Raw genomic sequence first — 22646 nt, forward strand, 5'->3', positions numbered from 1 at the left:
ATGGAACATATTAAATAGTCTAGTACATATTGTTTAAATTTTGAAATGTCTATGATTGTAAAGAAAGAGGTAATGTTTATCCCAACGTCAACCCAAAATTTCTATAAACTAAACCCAAAACACTAATCACTAAACCCTAAAAATAAAAATAAACCATAACTCAACTATCAAAATATGCACATAGTACATAATATGAACAATTATCAAAAACCAACAAAATAGCATATTACATATTTTTCAAATTTTGAAATGTTTATGATTGCAGTGAAAGAGTTAATGCTTACCCCAATGTTAACTCTAATCTTCCATAAACTAAACCCAAAACATTAATCACTAAAACCTAAAAAAATATAAACCCTAACTAAAATATCAAAATATGCACATTAACATAATATGAACTAGTGTCAAAATACAATAGTAACAAACACATTAGCATAATACATATTGTTCAAATTTTGAAATGTCTATGATTGTAGGGAAAAATGTAATATTTACCCAACGTCAACTCAAACATTTAATAAACTAAACTCAAAACACTATTTACTAAACCCTAAAAAAAAATATAAACTCTAGCCCAAATATTAAAATATGCACATAGTACATAATATGACGCATAATTAAAATAGAATAGTAACAAGCAAAATATTATACATATTATTCAAATAGCATAGTACAACCGGAAACTTACAGTACAAATGAGTGGTGGTGGTTAAGGCGGAAGAGGTAGTGACTGATATCAAAGAGATGATGGTTGTTTTGAAAAATGTGATGCCAAAAATATGAAAATGAGGATTACGGATTTGGTTACAAAGAAAAATTTGTGGTGGTGGTGGTTACATCAATGGTAGCGTTAACTGGAACGGTGATGATGACTACAAAGTAACTGGTGATTGTGGTTTTGGAAGAAACTGTAATGATAGATAGATAAAAGCACTATGATAATGGTCATGGTAAAAATGATGTGATATATGTGGATATAGAAGAAATAGTATTAATTAGAAGAGAAAAAGTTATTTCCATAAGAAAATAAAGCAAAAAATGATAGATAAATAATAAAAGCAATATAATATATATTGTAAAAATGTTAGAGACCTTTTATTTTTTAGTTAGATTCTTAATTATAATTTTTTTGAAGGCTAGTGAATGCAATTTCTCTAGAAACAGTTATTGTAGTATATCTTAAGACCATCTCTAATCCCCACTTTTTTTTTTACTTTTTGCTTCATTTTGAAGTAAGTTTTGCCTCAACCCTATTTCATTTTTTGCTTCGAAATGAAGTAATAAACAATGTTGATTCAAATTTGAAGATCTACTGTACATATCTTCATTTTTGTTGAGATGAATTTTTTCATTGTAAATTGGTTCTTAACTTTTATTTATTCTTATCTTTTGCCAAAATAAACTATATGCTTTAATATAATCCAATTAATTTCAAAATTTTGACTATTATTTTTATCTAATCAGATGTTTATATCAAAAAGCATATGAATATTTGTTTTTAAGAACTTTTTAACTCGATTTAAAAGAATCAAAGATAAATAAGCTCATTTATTATTCTAAACACTTTTGTTAATCAATTGTAGAAAAAAAAATATGTGGTGTTTTTATACAAATTATGATGTTTTATGTTTGTTTATTCATGTTATGTAATAAATTCATTATATGAGAATATTAAATTTATATGAAATAATAATTATATTGGATTATTGTTAAAAAAATAGTTAGGTAAAATAAGTAAATAAAAAAGTATAAGGTGTCTATTAATAATTAATGATAAAGTGGAGATGAAATATAATTGGAATATTCTTTTTATTAGAAAGAAATGAAGTAAACCATTAGAGTGAATGTTGTTTCATTTTTTTTCATTTTGAAGAAAGTAAACTTTTGAAGATAAAAATGAAGTCAACTATTGGAGATGCTCTAAGGAAATATTCTTCAAATTTTACCGAAATTTCCATGTAAATCGAAATTTCCAAACGACTTAATAGTATATTTCGAACGATTCAGACAAAACAAAAAGTAAATTGCAGTTTAGCCGCTAATAAATTGAATTATCTTAACAGTTATATGTTTGCTCTTTGAACCAATTATTAGGAGTAGATCAACTGAACTAACCGACCAATTAGGATCATGAACCAAAACCGGTTGATTTGCGGATTCTTTCATTTACATGATAACTGGGCTACTGACGCTTCCTAGCCGTATATATCGGAAATCATTATAAACGGGCTACCAACCAATGGGTTTTAATGTAATAGCCGATTAAATATAGTTTCTTACTATTAGAGGCCCAAACAAGTGCTCCCTTTGCCCACTTGAGTGGAGGCCCGAATAATTGCCCTCTCTCCCATTTGGTGTACAAACTGCTCCAATCTCTCCTACTCGACTACTTCAGGGTAGAGATTATAGAGTATGTTTATTTTAAAATATCTAATAGTAATAACTACTAAGCATACACGAGCAAACAAATAACATTAGTGGTTCCAGTTTATACTATTATGCATTGACTTAGGCAATAAAAAACTACTGTGGCAAGCTGTCATTAGAGATGTGGAAGAATTTAGAAGATACGAATTAATTGTTAACTTGATTTGTAGCGTGAAATAAATAGTTTTGGACATGTGAATGTAAGATGAGATGTGACTCTTTGATGGATGATTCGTACAAAGCCTATAGTGAAAAACAAAATTAAATTAACAATATATCCAAAAATAGACATGATTAACTGAATCTGGCTCGTGTTCTCATAAAGCTCTCCTTCTATGTTGTAATAATTGAATTGGCCCACTCTTTTTTTATTTTTTATGTTCGTTCCATTGTTTTTGTTAAGTCGTTCCATTGCTCCCAAGTAAATGTACAGTAGGTATCGTGTCGAATTTGATTTTTGATGTCTCCTCAAATAAAAATAAAGATTCAAAAACTTTTGACTGATTGATTTCTCGAAAACTCGATTCTACAATGTAATTAGCGGATAGCTTTGGGTTTATTTCTTTTAACTGGAGCTTTGGGTTTATTATAACCGTGGATTTAAAAAGTTCTTCTTATGTATGTGTTTCTTTACATTATGAAACAAAAACGTTATTTAAATTGTTACCGGTTTCAAGTATTATCCAAGAGGTTTATAAAACAATACCCTTAAATAATTTTTTATAGGAGGGTTACCAATATTTTTTTATTAAATTAATAACCCTCCTGAACTTCATCTAATATTATTTTATAATAAAATATTTAATATAACATATAAATTTAATATTATTAAATAAAAATCGTTTTCAATTATATATAAAACTCATTAAGGGTATTGTTTAAGTTAATAAATTAGTGAATAAGTTAGAAATTAATGATAAATCAATAACCCAACCAAAAGTATAAAACCTAATAATAATATGACAAAAAAAAGAAAAATTAACTAAATATTTAATATAACATATAAATTAATATAATTAAAATAATATTCGTTTAAATTATATATAAGATTTAATAAGGGTATTTTTTAAGTAATAAATTAGTAACTCAATTAAAAACTAATAATAAATTAATGATTTACCTAAACCCTAATAAAAACATATATAAAACTTATCTTATTTTTAATATGTTTTTTGATAATTATATTATTTTATAATAAATTATTTAATATAACATATAAATTTAATATTATTAAATAAAAGTCGTTTTCAATTATATATAAAACTCATTAGGGGTATTGTTTAAGTAAATAAATTAGTGAATAAGTTAGAAACTAATAATAAATTAATAACCCAACCAAAAGTATAAAACCTAATAAAAATATGACAAAAAAATAAAAATTAACTAAATATTTAATATAACATATAAATTAATAAAATAAAAATAAAATTCGTTTAAATTATATATAAGATTCAATAAGGGTATTTTTTAAAGTAATAAATTAGTAACTCAACTAAAAACTAATAATAAATTAATGATTTAGCTAAACCCTAACTAATAATGTTTTAGCTAAACCCTAATAAAAACATGATAAATAAGTAAAATTGCCTAAAATTATGGATACGATGACAAATCAGCAAATTCACTTCTCAAATAATAGTATAGATTGGTTTTCGAATAGTTAAACAACTAGTATCTCAGCTTTAAGAAACAACTTTTTAATATGTTTTAAACAAGTCGAAGTATTTTTTTTTCTTTAATGACTAAAATGATTTGTTATCCTCAAAACTATAAAATGTAAATCGTTAGTTTTAATGTTTATACATATCATGCTATTTTATTAGTAATACTAATAGCACATTTATTTTATGTTATACCACTTAAAATCATATTCATTCCCAGTTAAGTTATTAGGCACTATCTACATTTATATTTATATATATATGTTTGATATCCAAGATTTCCTTGAATATTGATTTTCGCTGATCAAATATATTTTTCATAGTTCCTAAGAAGGATACAAAAATGTAGGCTTCTAATTATGACAAACACGCGCTTGTTGTGTGGAGCTGCAACTAACAACTTTTGATATAAAAACAACAATCGTATGATCAATCAGTAGGTCGAAACCAACAAAATATTTTCATTCATGATATACCTTTGTAATTTTTTCATATATATACCTGATCACTGAACCATTTAAGATTTTTATGGAGCATCTAATTAAATTAGCTAAAAATTATATGCTAAGGGCACAATGGCAGACTCAGAATCATCTTTAAGCGGGTCAGAGAATGTGGGTATTTGACCCAATATAACAATAATTTAGAAAAACAATGAAAAAGTGCACTACCTTAGTGTCGAGCTTGAATTATGGGGGGGTTAATAGATGGGGTAAGTAACCAAATGTTTTATAGAATCTTAAGTGTTACATGGTAAAAACTTCTTTATATAATTCTAACATGTGTCACCTGACACTCCATTTGTCCACATAGATCCGTATCTATAAGGACATCTCTAACCATGACACCAAATTTAGGTTTAAGTGTCATAATTTTTTTTGTCATCTCCAACCATGACACCAAATATCAGACCAAAAGTAATATTATATATTATTTGATGTTTTCAGTTTTAATAATTTTTATTTTTTTGTTATTTGTAATTGATAAATAATTATTTTACCATACTTTATTATGTTTGTTAAATTTTTGTAATTTTATGTTTATAAAATTTATTTACATTTATATTTTTGGATTTAACAATATTATACTTTTTATGTATTTATTTTATATAAAATATTATATTAAAATTACTAACTATTAATTATGAACAACACATAACAAACTAATATATTTATTTTATGTTTTGAGTGTTTATTTCAAATTTAATATGCATTTTAATCATATAATTATTAACTTCTATATTTTATAAAGTATAATTTAGTGATTTTTTTACTTTAAAATAAAATAAATCTATTTTAATTTTTAAAAATATTTTTTTTAAACAAATTATATATTCTAATTATGTTTATTACTAATTAATAATGATAATGACCTATATTATTAAATAAACACAATAGAATATGAATATTAAATATTTGGTGTGATGAATAGTGTTACACATACACTAAATTATGTGTAATACTATTTGCTCTACACTAAATTTAATGGAATTGTATAATTTTTAGTGTCTCTTTGAAAATGAGATTATACCAAATTTGGTGTTCCATTGGAGTGCCTAGGACATATTTCTTTGTTTAAGATAAACAACCCGCCGCCGGTTTGATATACTGCTTTGTGGAGTATTATTTTAAGTTGCGACTCGTAAATTCAGAATAAACGGGAATGATCTTTTGCCCTTCTTTTCACGTAAAGTGCAAAATGTATAAATTTAGTTCGCACAAAGAAATATGTGAGTATAAATATCATGACGACATCAGTATAGGTAATAGGGGAGAGTCGACGAGATAAAACCGGGGGACCCGAGACGTGTGTATATGTGAGTCTATGCTCAAATTTAAAGTTATGATAGTGAAAAGTTATATGGACCAATTAAATGCCGTTAATAAAATGCCATAATACATAGCATGATTGCAAAGGCATATCGACGAATAAAAATATAATGAGTGTGACATGCTGACTATTCGTGAGCTCTTACTTTAACGTACACATATATGTGGAACGGATCGAGAATATGACGTTGCCATTTAACTGCTTTCTTACTCATACGCAGTCCAGTCCAGTTACAATATATCTACTGGATGTATGTTAACGACATTGGTAACAAAACGATGAAAATATTTTAAACGGTTATCAGCTTACTTTTCTTATTAGTTATTTTATATTAGTGATTGTATAAAATGCAGGTTTTGGAATGGATGAAAATGGGTTTGTCGTACATATACCTTTATGTATATGCTATTCTTTGATTGATTTAGTTTGAGTTAATGGTTGAACTCATAGATAACTCAAAATTATCACCAATCATGCATTAATTTTTTTTTTAAGTTTGAGATATCATGTATTTTGGCAAGGGTACAATTTTGAATTACGCTCTTTGTAAAATTGTTAAATCAAAACTTAATGTAACATCATGACTAATCCCATGTTTTAGAGTTGAAGTACAATTATAACTAAAGTTTATGTCTAAAGTACAAGTGAAAATAATAAATTCGAAACACACCACGTATGAAAAGCTTTATATTATACGTTTTGGAATTTTTTGTTTGTAAATAAAATATTATTTATATTTCCAAAACCACCTTAGCAATATCTTATTCTTATTTCTGGAAATCTATTTAACAATAATATGCAATTTCACCTGATTTTGTGTTAGACACAGATTTTTAATGGAAAATTTCCAAAAATACCACATTTATAATACTACTTTTCATTTTTACCTTAACCACTTTTATCATCACTTTTGAAAAAGAAAAAAAAAACATTTACAATAATATGCCAGGAACAGTTTCTGCTATGAACATTACCGTATGGACCCTTCTCTGGTTTTTGATAAGGCCTTTGAAGAAGCAGAAACTTCGCGAGGCTTGAATTCGACACAAGCTCCACCTAATCACCCAGCTGAACCTTCTTCGGTGCTTCCCTTGCGCTGGTGTAGACCACCGAGGAACTGGCTGAAATGCAATGTAAGTGCTTCTTGGGGATCTCATAATCGTATGGGCGGTGCAGCATGGATCGTGCGAGACGCTGGTGGTATCCCTCTAGCACATAGTAGACGAGCATTCTTTGGTCACACTTCGAATATAGAAGCAGAACTCCAGTCTCTTTTGTGGAGTATTCGCGCGCTTATTGACTTAACAATCAAATGGGTAATCATTGAGTCCTCACTCACTCAAGTTCGAGAGGCGCTTCTCAAACCCCATGAGTACCCGGAATGGCGACATCTGATTGATACCATTAGTGTCTTATTGAATGAATTTGATGGAGTGAGTTTGGAACATGTAGTTGCTGGCAGAAACAGGATCGCCAATTCTATTGCACTAAGTGTGACAAGAGATCATCGCTACCAATCTTACGTAGCTACAGGTGGTCCAACATGGCTGAGTTCCCTATTACGAGAGGAGGAGTTGAATTTGGTGGTTCGTGTGTAAAATCGTTGGAACTTAGCTGCGGTGGGCCCTTGCTCCTTTAACTGATCGTGGTCTTGGTTATTATTTACAGCACCTACTGGTGTTTTTCTTATTCTTATCTTCTTTCCTTTTATTTTCTCCTCAATCCTCTGTTTGGAGGTGTGTGTTGCTTTTGGGGGGACGTTGTATTACTACTCTTTACACCATTGATTGAATCCAGCGTCAAAAAAAAAAAATCTAGACAGAAGATTTAGAGTTGAAAGGTGGGATAGAGTTTTCGAAATATGGAGTTTAAGATTCTAATAAATATATAAATTAATACTAAAAATTTTTAAAAATAATTTCAAAAATGACATTCGAATTTCACAAAGAAAACTTGAAAAAACAAAATTCAAACTTTTAAATTTTTTTAATAAAAAGTAAGAATTTGGAAAATTATAATTCAAAAATATTTTTAAAAATATTTTACTTTTTTATTTAAATAATTGTTTATTTTATATATATAGAGCAATGATATGAAGTCTTTTGCCTCTTAATGAATAAAATATTTTTGAAAATGTCTTTTTAGTGGTGGTAAACATGAATAATGATAACAACAATGTCGTAAACATGGAAATTTCCTATTTTTAGTTCTCTTTCTTGTTCTTATTTTTGTATTATTAACTTTAAATTATTATTTTATAATTATTATTTTACATAATCTTATTAGTTGTAAATTTTATTTGGAATGGAAATTTATAAATTATTTTGTTATTGATATCGGATAAATATTATAATCAGTAAGTATGGTTTTTATAAAATATATATTTCAACTTAATTTTTGTTAAAATTTATTTTATACATATTAAGAATAAATAAAAAAATTATTATTTATTTAAAATAGGTTATGTTTTTTGTTATTAATAATAATTTACTATCTTATGTTTATATTTATTTTTATTGAAAACTATACTACAATTTATGCATCAGAAAGTTTACATGTCATCAAAAGTTTTCAGTAATCTGGACATTGATCCTATGGATACGCTTAAATGGGCGAAAACAAAATTCACACTTTGGGCTGAGGCACATATATTGAACGAACAGAGGATAATACCACAAGTTGCGGTTACGACTCTGCCGCCAATTCCAAGAAGATGGTGTTAAACAGATAGTTCCTGGAAAGAGGGTGATATCTTTTCCGGACAAGGTTGCCTCAATACTCTATAAGGATTTGATGAACTGTTAGGGGCGAGAAATGTTCGGGCTAGCCTCTCTCCTCTTCATGCGGAGATGGAAGCGCTATTATGGACAATGGAATGCATGAGGAATTTACGGCAATTTCAGGTTACGATTGCAACAGATTGTTCTCAATTGGTGAAGATGGTTTCGAAACCAGAAAAATGGTCAGCTTTTGCAAATTATTTAGAAGATATCAAGACCCTGAAAGAAAGTTTCCTCCGATCATAGATCATCTATGTACCAAGGACGCAAACTTCAAAGGCGGATAGTCTAGCACGCAGTATTAGGGTGCAACTGTCTTTCGTCGTTCACATAGATGCAGATCATCCAGTTTGGTTCACAGAGTCTGTATAAGCTGATGACACAAAAAAAAATTTGAAAAGTAGTTTTGCTGGTTTGTCATGTTTTCCATGATTTTAGATATTTTTTTAGGAGAATTTTCATGTTTACTACATTGTGGATACCATTATTCATGTTTACCTTCACTAAATAAACATTTTCACAAATACTTTCTTCATTAAGTGACAAAAGACGCTTATACTATTGTTTTATATATATATTACATTATTATTTTATAAATATATAGTTTTGGAATTATACGTTTTCCAATTCGAACTTTTTATACTTTTTGAATTTTTTTCGAATTTTTCTTTTTCGCTTTTTTCAAATTTTATTTTTGAAGTTCGAAAAAAAATTGAAACTTTTTTAAAGAATTTTTTTTAAAATTAAAGTAGTTATTATATATTTATTAGAATCTCGAACTCCAATTTTCAAAACCCTATCTCACTCTCAACTCTAAACCATAAGTCTAGATTATTATACGCTAGGGTTATAAGTGTCTTTTTACATCTTAAAAGTGAATGTAAAAGTGGTTAAGGTAAACATGAAAGTGGTATTAGGAATGTGGTATTTTTGGCAATTTTTCTTTTGCTTATTTTCATTTTTTTTATTAATTTTTATCTCAGTCATTAATTTAAATCAGTTATTTTGCTGATTTATTAATTTAATAAGTTTTTTCTGACTAATTTAACAGAAATTATAAGAAATACCACAAGTTAAGTACAAATTTTCAAAAATATCATCAATCAAAAAAAATAATAACATTTTGGGTTATGCTTTAGTGATTATTGTTAAGGGTTTATTATTAACGGGTTGGGGTTGTAATTATAAATGTTCTATAAATATTTTAAAAATTAACTTAATGTTATTTTATCACAAATTTAGGATATTGGAGAAAATAGTCATTCATTAATGGTAAATTTGAAAAGTGGTATCAAACTTGTGGTTGAATTAAAATTTCTCCTTAATTTAAATATGTGATTTTGCTGATTTGTTATGTTTTCCATAATTTTAAGTAATTTTTACTTATTTGTCATGTTTTTATTAGTTTTTATCTGAATCAATAATTTATTAATATAAAAAATAAATTTTTAAAATTTAATTAGAATTATATTTAATCTGATTTTGATGAGTTAGGACCAATTCTTATTTGTCATATGTAATGTAAGAGATTTTAATTAGTGAAAATTCTGTCATATATAAATAATAAATACTAAGGAAATTGCTAAAAAATACAATTTTCAAAGTATCACTTTCATGTTTACACTAACCACTTTTACCCTCATCTTTAACGAAGGGTAAAAGACATTTATAACCCTTGGATTAACTTTGACAAAAAAACATATGGTTAACAAATCTAAATTTAAAACATCAACTCTAAACCATGAAACATCAACTCTAAACCCTAAGCCCCGAAACATCAACTCCAAACCTAAACCCAAAACTTCAAATCTAAAACCTAAAACATTAACTCTAAACCTAAACATAAACCCTAAATCCTAAATCTAAACTTAAAACATCAACTCTAAACCTTAAATCATCAACTCTAAACCCAAAACCATGAAACATCAACTCTAAACTTTAAACCATGAAACATCAACTCTAAACTTTAAACCCTGAAACATTCAAATCTAAACCCTAAAACATCAACTCTAAACCCTAAACGTAAACCTTAAACCCAATATTTTTCTGAAATTCGAACCCTAAACCTTTAAATCTAAACCCTAAAACATCAACTCTAAACCCTAAACATAAACCCTAAACCCCAAAAACCTAAACCTTCAAATCTAAACCCTAAACATCAAATCAACTCTAGGGTTTTAGGGTGTTGGGTTTAGAGTTGATGTTTTAGGGTTAATTTTTTGGGGTTTAGGGTTTAGTGTTGATATTTTAAGGTTTAGTGTTGATGGTTTAGGATTTAGAATTGAAGTTTAGGGTTTAGGGTTTAGAGTTGATGTTTTAGGGTTTAAAGTTGAATGTTTAGGGTTTAGAGTTGATGTTTTAGGGTTTAAAGTTGAATGTTTAGGGTTTAGAGTTGATGTTTCAGGATTTAGGGTTTAGAGTTGATGTTTCAGGGTTTAGGGTTCGTATTTCAAAAAAAAGTATAGGGTTTAAGATTGATGGTTTGGGGTTTGTATTTCAAAAACAAATATAGGGTTTAGGGTTCGTATTTCAAAAACAAATATAGGATTTAGGGTTTAGAGTTGAGTTTTTGGGTTTAGGGTTAGAATTTCGAAATAGTATAATTCAAATAAAATAAAAAAATTATTTTTTATTTTTATCTATTTTTTATTTATTTAAATATTTATTTATTGTATATATAAAGGACAAAAGTATAATAGTTTTTTGCCACTTAATGAAGAATGTATTTTTGAAAATGTCTCTTTAGTGGTAAACATGAAATTTCTCTTTAGTGGTAGACACAAAAACTCATATGGTAGTTTCTTTTTATAATTTGTGCAATTCTTTCAAATAGTCATTTTTTAGTTTTTGTCACAAAAATAGTTTTCAATAAGGATAATGACCAAAATACCTCTTTTATTTTGAAAATTTTAATTTTTTTATTTTTTTAAATCTGAAAACCTATCCTAAAAACCTCATCCCTTAACTCTAAATCCTAAGTATAGATTAGTTAACCATTGGGTATAAATGTATTTTTACTCTTTAATAAAACTTCTTTTAGTCATTTTTCTCATTGAGGACTATTGTTGTGATAAAAACCTAAAAAAGTTATCCTAAGAAATTTTTCATCTCACAATTATGAAAGAAGTAAAAATTATAAGAGAAATTCTCTAGGATAATCTTTTTAAACTTTTGTCACAAAATATTTCTCGATGAAAAAAACGACCAAAAGAAGATCTTATTAAAGAGTAAAAATACATTTATACCCTAGGGTTAAATAATCTATATATACTTAGGGGTTAGAGTTATGGGGTGGAATTTTGAGGATTGATTTCAAATTTTAAAAAATTAAAAATTAAAATTTTCAAAATAAAAAGGAGCTATTTTGATCACTTTTCTTATTGAAAGTTATTTTGTGACAAAATCTTAAAAATAGCTATTTGAGATAATTGTCTAAAACTTATTTACCGCAAGTGTATTTAAATGATTTTATCTGAGATAAATGACCTATTTCCACACCCGAAGTATCATATAATAACACAGTTCTATACGATTTTTCAACCTCGGCCTAATTCAACATATTAAAAGTATTAAAACATATTTCTCCCCAATCCAAAAGATCAAAACCCGTATCTCCATAATATATTAAGTAGAAACTAAAATCCACACAATCTGATTTAGATCGGTTTACTATTCAAAAATTTGAAACTTAACCAATGGCTAACCTAATTGAATCGATACGATCTGATTTTAAAAATTTACCAAAGTCTGATTGAGAATTAGGTCAGGTTTGTATTTGGATCTCATGTTGGCTCGGGTTTAAATTCGGTCCAAAACATACTAACTTGGTATCGGTTTACGTTCAAACCATTTAAACCAAGTCAAACATTCATTTATAGGGATATGAGTTTCGATCTTTCTGACTGGGGAGAAATAAGTTTTAGTACTTCTAATATGTGGAACTAGGTCGAGATTGAAAAATTGTGTGAAATTATTACTATATGATATTTTTGGTGTGGAAATAGGTCGTTTATCTTTTTATTCTGTGATCGCGGGAAGTCATCTAGTAAACTAGATACATTCAGATATTATTTTTGAATTTGTGATTTAGTCATTTCCAGTGTATTTTCTAAAATAGAGATGAAAATTTTCTATAATAAATATAGATAAAAATATAGATTGTTATTTCTTCCCTATATAGAAGAAAAATAGCAATTTCCATTTTCTATAAAATAGAGATGAGTTTGTGCAGTTTTGGTTTTAAAATATTATTGTCGATGCAAAATAATAATGAACTAAAAGCAATTTTAAAGATAAATTTGTGGCTTTCAGCATACACAATTAATTTCCAGCTGAATTTTTAATTTGATTCTTTTTTCGTGAATACCAAATACGTATATTAAAGTAAAGAGCTTAAACGATTATAACCAAAGATGACCTTAAAATAAGACGAAAGATAGGTGGTAAAAGAGAGAATAGACTTGTATAAAAACTTCACTTGAAATCTTAAACCCACGATTTGAAAGAATAAAAATATCAGGTTGATACCGTTATTGAAGTATCCAACAATGGGATTTGAAAACGGCTGAAAACCGTCTTTGATAATGCTCGCTTCGCTTGAGAGAGAAGTATTCTCATCTCTTCGAAGGAAAACTGAGATGTTGGTTGTTTCTCCATTACATTTCTGGTGAGATACAGTACAGCCCATGAACTCATGTTTTAGAATAGTCGTTGGGAAAGATAAATGATGTAATTTGATTCATAATTTATTTTATATTTTTAATCGTACGGGTAATCTAGCTGGGGTCTTCAGTTTCTCCAATAGTTCGACTAGCAATTTGCACATATGTAGTGTAAACCAAATCTAAGAGGCATGGGTCTTAACATCGTTAGATAAACATTTCTCGGTTTTTCCAAAGTGTATTCCTCTTGTATTACTCTAAATTTTACTCCAAAATAGTATAACTCCAAAATAGAGTTGGGTTTTACTCCAATATATTACTCTATTTTTTACTCCAAAAAAATATTTTTTTTTTCATTTAATTAATAATTATTAGTAGTACCTTCAACTTATAAAAATTTAACAATTAACACAACTTTTTTATTTTTACAAAATTTCCATAATAATATATTTTATTTAATTAAGTATTTATCATTAAAAATATAACTAGAGATTATCTTTCAATTACAATTCATGCAGTTTTTATCATATGCAATTTTTCAAATTCAAAAATATTTATATGCATTAAAAGAACATAAAGAAAAAACAAAGTTTTGTTTTGTTATTTGAATTATGTATTGGGTCCTATTGTTTGTGCATATATCAAGTTCAACAAGTACAAATGTTATCAATCAAAATTTTGACCTACAAGATTAAAAAAACTCATCGGTTCCGTATGAATAATACTTCACCGATTTTGGTAGTTTCAAAAACAATTTACCAAATTAATTATTAAATTACTTATTTATATTATATTATTTATTCTTAGTTTTGACTTTTATGAGTTTATGCATATTTTATGTAAACTATTAAATAATCTTTTGCAGAATATTATATTTTTTTATGCTATTATATTATTTTATGTATGAAATAAAAAATTAAAAATTAGAAGGACCATTTCATAAATAGAAAAAGTTCAACTCCAAAATAGAGTAATGGGTAAGATTATTCTATAAATGGAGTAACCCTAACTATTACTCCATTTTGGAGTTGAATATGGAGTAGGTTAGAGAAGATTTTACTTCATAATTAAGTTTGAAGTAAAAAATGGAGTAGGGTTAGAGATGCCCTTAGTCATCCCTTTACCCTAAATGTTTTATTTGTTAACGTGCTTAACCTAAATTGTATAATTAAAGAATTCAAGTATATAACTTAGGCGTCCACAAACGGGCCCGAAGAAAGAAAAATGTCCTTTCCAAGTGTATAATAAAAAAGGAGTGAACAACGAAAAGTGAAAAGCGGTTTTGATGAGAGAATATTGATAAACTATGGGCTGTCCACCGATTTCATGCAATGCAAACAAAATCTCCCTACGTACGATAAAAATAAATTATTATTCAGTTTTGAGAAAAATATAGATTTTCAATCAACTATACATTTTTTAGCTACAGATTCTCAAATCTCAATCAGGTCAAATAATTGGACATTGGCGCATTGATATATATATTTTATAGCTGCTAGGAAAATTCCTAAATCATTTGAAAATTCTTTTCGGTATATTTAATATATACGGTATTCACTATAAAGAAAAAAGACATAACTGTGGTCTTCTAAACTAAAATGGTATTAAATCGACCTGGTATGATTATAAAATGAATCGAGGAATTGTCCTTAATTAGACAATAATATGCTTTCTTGCGAAAGTCAAAATAACTGTTCCCCAAAATTAAAATAAACCATGTGAACATGAAAAAAAAACATTTTCTGCATCAAAATCTGCATCTGCACAGCATCCCCTGATTTAAGCTTATTCTCTATATGACACACCATGTATTATCATTATTAAAATAAACTGTAGTCCATAAGCTTTTCCAAATTAATAACAAATCACATTTTGTCAGTAAGTATAATTGTTAAATTTTGTTTTTAGGAACAACTATTTTCTTTCATATTTTTATTTTTGGAGCATACGGAAAAGATGCCTGGGTCGCCTAGCGATGGTAACATGGACACGTGGATGCTTTAAAAAGAGACACGTATGATAATGCTTGGAGAATTCACGTGGTCTTGGCCCCTTCTCTTTGTCATACATTCACCTTGAGAACCGAATCAGGTCAATCTTTGTTTATGTTTAACCTTCCTTTTTCTTGTTATGCTCCAAATGCTAAATTAAGAATTATCTTAAAATAAAATAAGACCAAACTACTTAGATTAAGAGAGAAGTTGAAATCCGGTTCAACTATAGATTCATTAGCTGGTAATCAAAGTGCACTCGTTATTAGCTGGCAGTGAGTACCAGTAGTCCAGTACTATCAGTTACTTTATCCTCTCTCTAGTTTTAACATCTAGAAGTTAAATATTTCCTTTACGTAGATGAGAATCAAATATGCTAAACTAATATTTACAATAATTTCAAACCATCCCAATCGTCGAAATTTCATAGATCCAGCAAGGGTTTTGAGTCTTTTGACTTATGATTATAATACAAAGAGAAGTTAATAAAAATGACGAGTACGTACAGAAGAAGACGAAGTTATAATTAAATCTTGCCGAGCAGCGTTTTGGTTAGTCTAGTCATGTGAAGAGGAAGAAGAAGATCATTAATTAGGGACAGGGTCATGATACAGTTGATGACAGTTCACTGAATCTCAATGTGCCCCCACAAACTCTCACGTATATCACAGTCTTCCGAATACAAACAAGCCTCGATCCATTCCACATACTTGTCCGTCTCATCTTCTTCCTCGCATCGCTCATCTTGTATAATACTAATGAACATGTATATCCTATACACGTATTAAAAAGTCTATAAAAATACTTGTACTCATTTGTCGATGTGTGACCATAGAGAAACATATGTCGACAACACATAAGTTTAAACTAAGTTTTGGCAGATAAGTAAACTGTTACGTACCACTACAAAAAAAAAGATGAATTGTATCATTTAATTTGCGTGACAAACTTAAATGATACTATTTTGAATCGTTTATTTATAAGTGAAACAAAAATAAATAATTTAGCATTACTTTAAATAACTGATGTTAATATTAACTAATTTAGCATCAGGTCAATAAATTGATATAATTTATTCTAATTTGTATCTAATTTGCATCACTTTAACGAAACTGATATTATTATATAAAATTATATCAATTAAACAAAGTGATGTCAATTATTTGCATCACCACTTTCATAGTCATTTATTTAAATGTTAATTACTACAAAAAAATTTAGATCATTTATAACTAATACAAATATATAAAATAAATGATGTAAACTAACCTTTTTGTAGTGTATGAGTATTTTTTTTGTAACACTGTTACGACTATCCATTCTTACCAATTTAGTCTAATTTACATGAGAAAATAAAATGTTTTGTGCTCGAAACAATATGTTTGCAAAAACATCCACACGGGCATTAAGCACATAAAAATATGATAAAACACTAAGAACTCAAAAATATACACGTAATAAATAAAAACATCCACTTCCGAAGGAAAGATCAGCCAGACTTCCGGATTCTTTGTTTGTTTAACTTGTTTTCAGCAACTATAGATGGTGGTCATACCAAAAAAAAAATATAGATGGTGGATAAAACAATATGTTAAATTGTAAATGCATGCATGCAGACTCAGTTTATTTATGTTTTTACTTATGGAAATATTTCATATGGAGTGCATATGCATGCCCTATAAGATTAATCAAAGAATAATGTTTCAGAAATAATACTTTTTCGTTTTGGTTTAGGTCAGGGAATTTTGAAATACTTTAAATGTTATTATTTTCAAATTCTATACATATGTGTATATACTCATGTATTATATCAATGTAAGTATATATATTACTTAAATATAGATTGAGAGTGAGTGAACTGAAAGGACGAGAGAGGCCTTAGACAGTTTGTTTGTTTTCGTGAACATGGAGCTCCCTTTGCCATGTGCTTTTTCTTTTTTTCTATTCCTTTATTTGTTTATTTACTTTCTTTAAGTTTTGTTTTTACGGTTTTATATACGAGAATGGCACTGAAGATGGAGCAAGAAGTTCACATGCATGCAAACATAAAAAATTACACATGAAATCAAAAAGCTACATTCTAGGCATATGCGTGGTTTTCCACGGATATAACCACGCATATATATAATATATTTTTAGCAGTCAAGTATTCATATATTTAAGCAGTCCAGTAGCTAGATTTGCTTCTATAAGTGTAGTTTTTGATTTAACCCTTTTAGTCTCACATTTGCTAATTTACCCCCCTACCAAGTTGATGGCAAACGAAAATTCTGAAAGTTCCAATTTTTTCGGTGATTTGTTTAGAATAACCGCAGCAAGTAGCCTTCTAATTATGAAAATTTGACTTTAAAAGCGCAATTTTAAAGAATAAACGTCAATATCAAACGTAAGACAAATATGAAAGTAGGGCAATTATTTCTGCGGCCTATGCTATGCATTAAAAAAAGCCCGGATTACTATTCACAAACATTACCTTGATTTAAGGGTCAAATTGCAATTAAAATCAAACTTGATGCTGATTTTCGAATTAAGGCAAGATTTAGACGCAATTATTTGCGTATACACAATAGACAACTACGTGTGCTTATGTGACCAGATATTAGTAATTTTCTCTCAGACTTCATCATTAATTTTAAATATAGAAAAATATCAGACAAATACACATAAATACATAAAGCACGAAGGGGGTAGAAAATGTTGATCCGTTTTGGTCGAGACACGAAATTTGTGGGATCAAAGCTTTCCGGCAATGAAAGGGAATGAATCAACGTATACTCTCTTTCTTGTTGCTTGTCAATTACGTACAAATAATTATTAGATTCATTACGGTTTGATAAAAAAAATACATCTTGAGGATACCTATTGTAAAGAGATTAATTTACAGCGTCTTCTTTAACCACTAATACTAAGGAATTGTGTAAAATATAAATTGTCCGTCTTCATTTAAACTAGAAATATATGAATGTTTTATCGTATTTATTTCGACATAGAAATCTATCTACGTACAGTACACAACGGACAAAGAGGTATATTCAAAACTGAAACAAGTATGAGTTATAATCAAACGGTTGCAAAAGAAGAATTTAGGACAAAACATAAATCTATCAACGAAAGATTCAAATTTTGGTATGAATTAAGTTGTCGTCTGCTTATGCAGACTTATGATATTATGCTTTAGGTCTCACTTAAAAATCCAAAACATAACTATTTATCATTATTATATTTTGGCAGAATTAGTTGGTTTCAGCTTAGATATCTACGGTTAATCCCAAAAAGATAGATATTATATTGTAGAACTATGACCGACGAATTTATAGAATTTCTAAAAAAGCTAACCCCACATACTACCATAATATAAACCATTAAACTAAAACCTCTTGTATAATTTGTTTCTCAACTTTCTACAAACGAGTGTTAATTTTTTTTTTTAAAGACTCTGCGTTATATATGATTGTGAGTAAATTTTGATTACCATTAGCACTTTTATTTTGCATAGGCAATCCTTGGTAAAACAATAATTACATTTATTCATGTAAAGTCTTGTAATATATAGCTCATCTATTCCTAGCTAGAGGCTAGGGGTACAAAAATGTTTTCATTATTTGTCACGAGAGATAACAAAAAAATGTGTTACCAAACAAAATAGAGCCATACATTATATAAAGGCATTAAGCTCCTAATAATAGTATTAAAATATAGTTAATAAAAAGTACTACTGCTAATCACAAATTTAAGACTAGAGTCTTTAATTTAATCAACAGTATAGTCTCTCACTCATACATCTATCTCTCCAGATTTATATATAAATACGCTTACACTTCATCTTCTTTAATCCACAATATTCTCTCTCATTCACATACACTCTGTTCTATCTTCTTTTATTACAGAAAATGGAACTGTCGACTCAAATGAACGTGTTCGAAGAGCTTCTTGTTCAGACAAAGCAAGAAACTACCGACGACATCAACACCAACTACAACAATCTGAGCTTCAATGGCGGATTTGATCATCATCATCATCCCCATCAACAACTATTCCCAAATGGATGGAATATTGACTACCTCTGTTTCAACAACGAAGAAGAAGACGAAAATACCCTTCTATACTCTTCATCTTTCATGGATTTAATCTCTCAACCACCTCCATTGCTTCTTCACCAAACACCACTATTACCACCACCCTCCGCCTCATCTCCTCCGTTAACATCCTCCGTGGCCACAACATTCGATTACCCTTTTCTTGAGGCGTTACAAGAGATTATCGACTCTTCCTCCCCTTCACCTCCATTGATGCTTCCAACTTCTCAAGAAGATAGCTTCATTAATCCTACGTCCTATCCATCTCCACTGATGGAGTCTGATCAGAGCAAAAGCTTCAGTGTTGGTTACTGTGGAGGAGAGACAACGAACAAGAAGAAGAGCAAAAAGCTCGAAGGCCAACCTTCAAAGAATCTCATGGCCGAGAGACGTCGAAGAAAACGACTTAATGATCGACTCTCTATGCTCCGGTCCATTGTTCCCAAAATCAGTAAGGTAAATTAATATTCTAACCTTTTAATGAAATAACATTTTCTAATAATTATAATCAAAATGGTCAAAATCAACGAAAATTCTTCCTAGTTTTTTTTCAATGAGTGTATAATGTATGATTATTATATGGGGTTCCTAAAGAGATTAGCCTTTTTAATCTTCATGTTTTAAACACTTAGTTAAATCTGAAAATCTAAACCCTATATAGCTACAACTTTTGTTTTCCTTGAAGATTTTATATTTGCTTCAAATAATTAAAATAAATTTGGTCAAGAAATCAACAAAATATTCGGCCTTTTTAACGAATGAATTGATTAAAAATATATAGCCTTTTATGTTTTCAATGCTATATGTTTGTTTCTTCTTGTTTGAACCTTTTTCAAGATTGTATAATTATTATGTTCTTACTTTTATGGGAATCTACAGAACCGGTTGAAAAGTGATATATAAATGATTAACCATTTAAGTTTATAAAAATAATTATTATTGGTATGTTTAAAATTAGATGGACAGGACATCGATATTAGGAGATGCCATAGATTACATGAAGGAGCTTTTAGACAAGATCAACAAATTGCAAGAGGAGGAACAAGAACTTGGAAATAGCAATGGTTCACATCATTCTAAGCTGTTCGGTGATATCAAGGATCTCAACACAAACGAACCTATGGTCAGAAACTCACCAAAGGTATAAACAAAGATGATGATATTTTTCATGTCACTGTTCTTGATTTTGATAGTTTTACATTCCAGTCCCTCTGTGCATGAATTGTTACATAAATACCCTCGAATTTTCAGAAAATCGTGGTTTGATGCGGACTAATTTTGTTAAAATTCTTTTGTGTTTTGGATAGTTTGAAGTGGACAGGAGAGTCGTAGATACTCGGGTTGACATATGTTGCTCTCCCAAACCGGGATTGCTTCTATCAACTGTTAATACATTAGAGACTCTAGGCCTGGAGATTGAACAATGTGTTATAAGCTGCTTTAGTGATTTCTCTTTGCAGGCTTCTTGCTCCGAGGTACTAAAACTATATATTATGTAAAGAGAAATATATGATTCAAATAATACATTTGCAATGGCAAGAGTGATGAGTTTGTGTGTGTGTGTGTTGTGTGTCTTTATAGGCAGCTCAGCAGAGAGATTTCATCACCTCGGAAGATATAAAGCAAGCACTATTTAGAAACGCAGGTTATGGAGGAAATTGTTTGTAAGGCGTTTTAATGATGAAATTAATAAACCAAAATTTGTTTTAATGATGTTAGCACTTTTGAAGATTAGAAGAAGTTTGGTTTTATTTTCATTTTAGTTTGTATTTTCTAGGAAAACATTATGAGTTGTAATATTTTAAAAGGAAATAAAAGAAAAGACAGATGTTTTCTTGGAGAATCATTGTAGGTTGTAACCTTAACTAAAATCCACATCGGATTAAGATGTAATGATGTTTTAATGAATTAAAATATTGGTCATTTGATCAAGAAAAAGGTTTAAATTGTGTTTGCTTTTGGGGAAAAGGGTGAAGGACTCGATAATTGAGATTAGGGTTTTGTATATATGACAGTGACCGATGTCTCTGATCAGAAAGATACATTAAATAAACAGCGTCTTATAATCATAAAGTTTTAATGGCTAATGATGAAAGTGATTATAATGTTAATGACCGTACCTGCGGGCCCTCCACCATCAGCGCATTCATCATTAGGTGGCACTGTGTCAGTATGTCAATTAAATTAATCTTGCCGATAAAAAATAATTCCAAGAAGCCTGATTTGGGCAAGCCCATATTTATTTTATTTTAATATATTGGGCCTCAAAGGCTTTGATTTTCTATTTGATTTCTATAACATGCATAGTAGTACCCTAATTGATTTGATTAGGCTTGGTCCGCCAGACTTTTAAGAGTATAAATAACTTAGTCCGTTCACGAACATCAATTAAAGCATAGAGATAATGGGTTTTCGTTTGAAGGCCCAAGTATAAACTCCACCATTGAAAAGGATCCACGATATATCATATAATCTAGTATTCATATAAGTTAAGTTTTTAATTTGTCGACTATATAAGTTTTCTTTTGACAGCAACTTCTACATTGAATGTCGACTATATAAGTTAAGTTAAGCTACTAGTATAATTAATATTTTAATCAAAATACCTAAATAATGTTTCTTGTTGAAATATTCTTAGAATGATTTTATGCCCAAAAACATAGAATAGACTAGATTTTGACCCGCACATCCGTGCGGATATTTTCCATTTTATAAATGTATTACTTTGATATTATTATAAATTTCTTAAATATATAATTTTTAGTTTAGTGTTATATATTGTGTAACACTGTTTTGTTTAAATAATACAGACTTATTATTTTAGTAAATTGAAAGTATACATAGTAGCATCTATCATATTATTTTAGTAAATGTTATTGATATAAAATATTTTTGGATGTTATGATGTTATGTTTTTTTTTTTGTTATAAAATTAAGATTTCAAAAAAAAATAGATTACTTTAATTTTTATAACATAGTTTGTTTTTCATGTTACATTTTAAAAATTTATTCTTTATTATCTATGATTTTATCTTTTGCAAAATTTGAAATTATAATTTTAAGTTTTTTGGAAAACTATTATATGACTTTTGAATTGGTTTTTATTACTATATTAATACATTACTTTATAAAAATAATTTTAATTTTCGGTACGCTTTTTATATCTTTCAACATATTTATTATGATTAATATAAATATTAAATTTATAATTAAAATTTGA

The 22646-nt window shown here is 28.3% G+C and overlaps 2 protein-coding genes across 2 annotated transcripts; both read left to right on the plus strand.

The window, feature by feature from the left end:
• Positions 1 to 6895: 6895 nt before the first annotated feature.
• LOC106350446 lies at positions 6896 to 7516 on the plus strand. The gene has a single exon (XM_013790331.2). The coding sequence runs from the start codon at positions 6896 to 6898 to the stop codon at positions 7514 to 7516; it is 621 nt and encodes a 206-aa protein (XP_013645785.2).
• Positions 7517 to 19173: 11657 nt separating this feature from the next.
• Positions 19174 to 21269, plus strand: LOC106348110 (transcription factor bHLH93). The gene is made up of 4 exons (XM_013787772.3): positions 19174 to 19882; positions 20385 to 20567; positions 20734 to 20901; positions 21008 to 21269. Exons 1-4 carry the CDS (start codon positions 19241 to 19243, stop codon positions 21092 to 21094), a joined length of 1080 nt encoding a protein of 359 aa, XP_013643226.1. The 5' UTR covers positions 19174 to 19240; the 3' UTR covers positions 21095 to 21269.
• The last annotated feature ends 1377 nt before the right edge of the window (positions 21270 to 22646 follow it).

This window comes from Brassica napus, chromosome A6 (genome assembly GCF_020379485.1).
Source record: "Brassica napus cultivar Da-Ae chromosome A6, Da-Ae, whole genome shotgun sequence".
NCBI lineage: Eukaryota > Viridiplantae > Streptophyta > Magnoliopsida > Brassicales > Brassicaceae > Brassica > Brassica napus.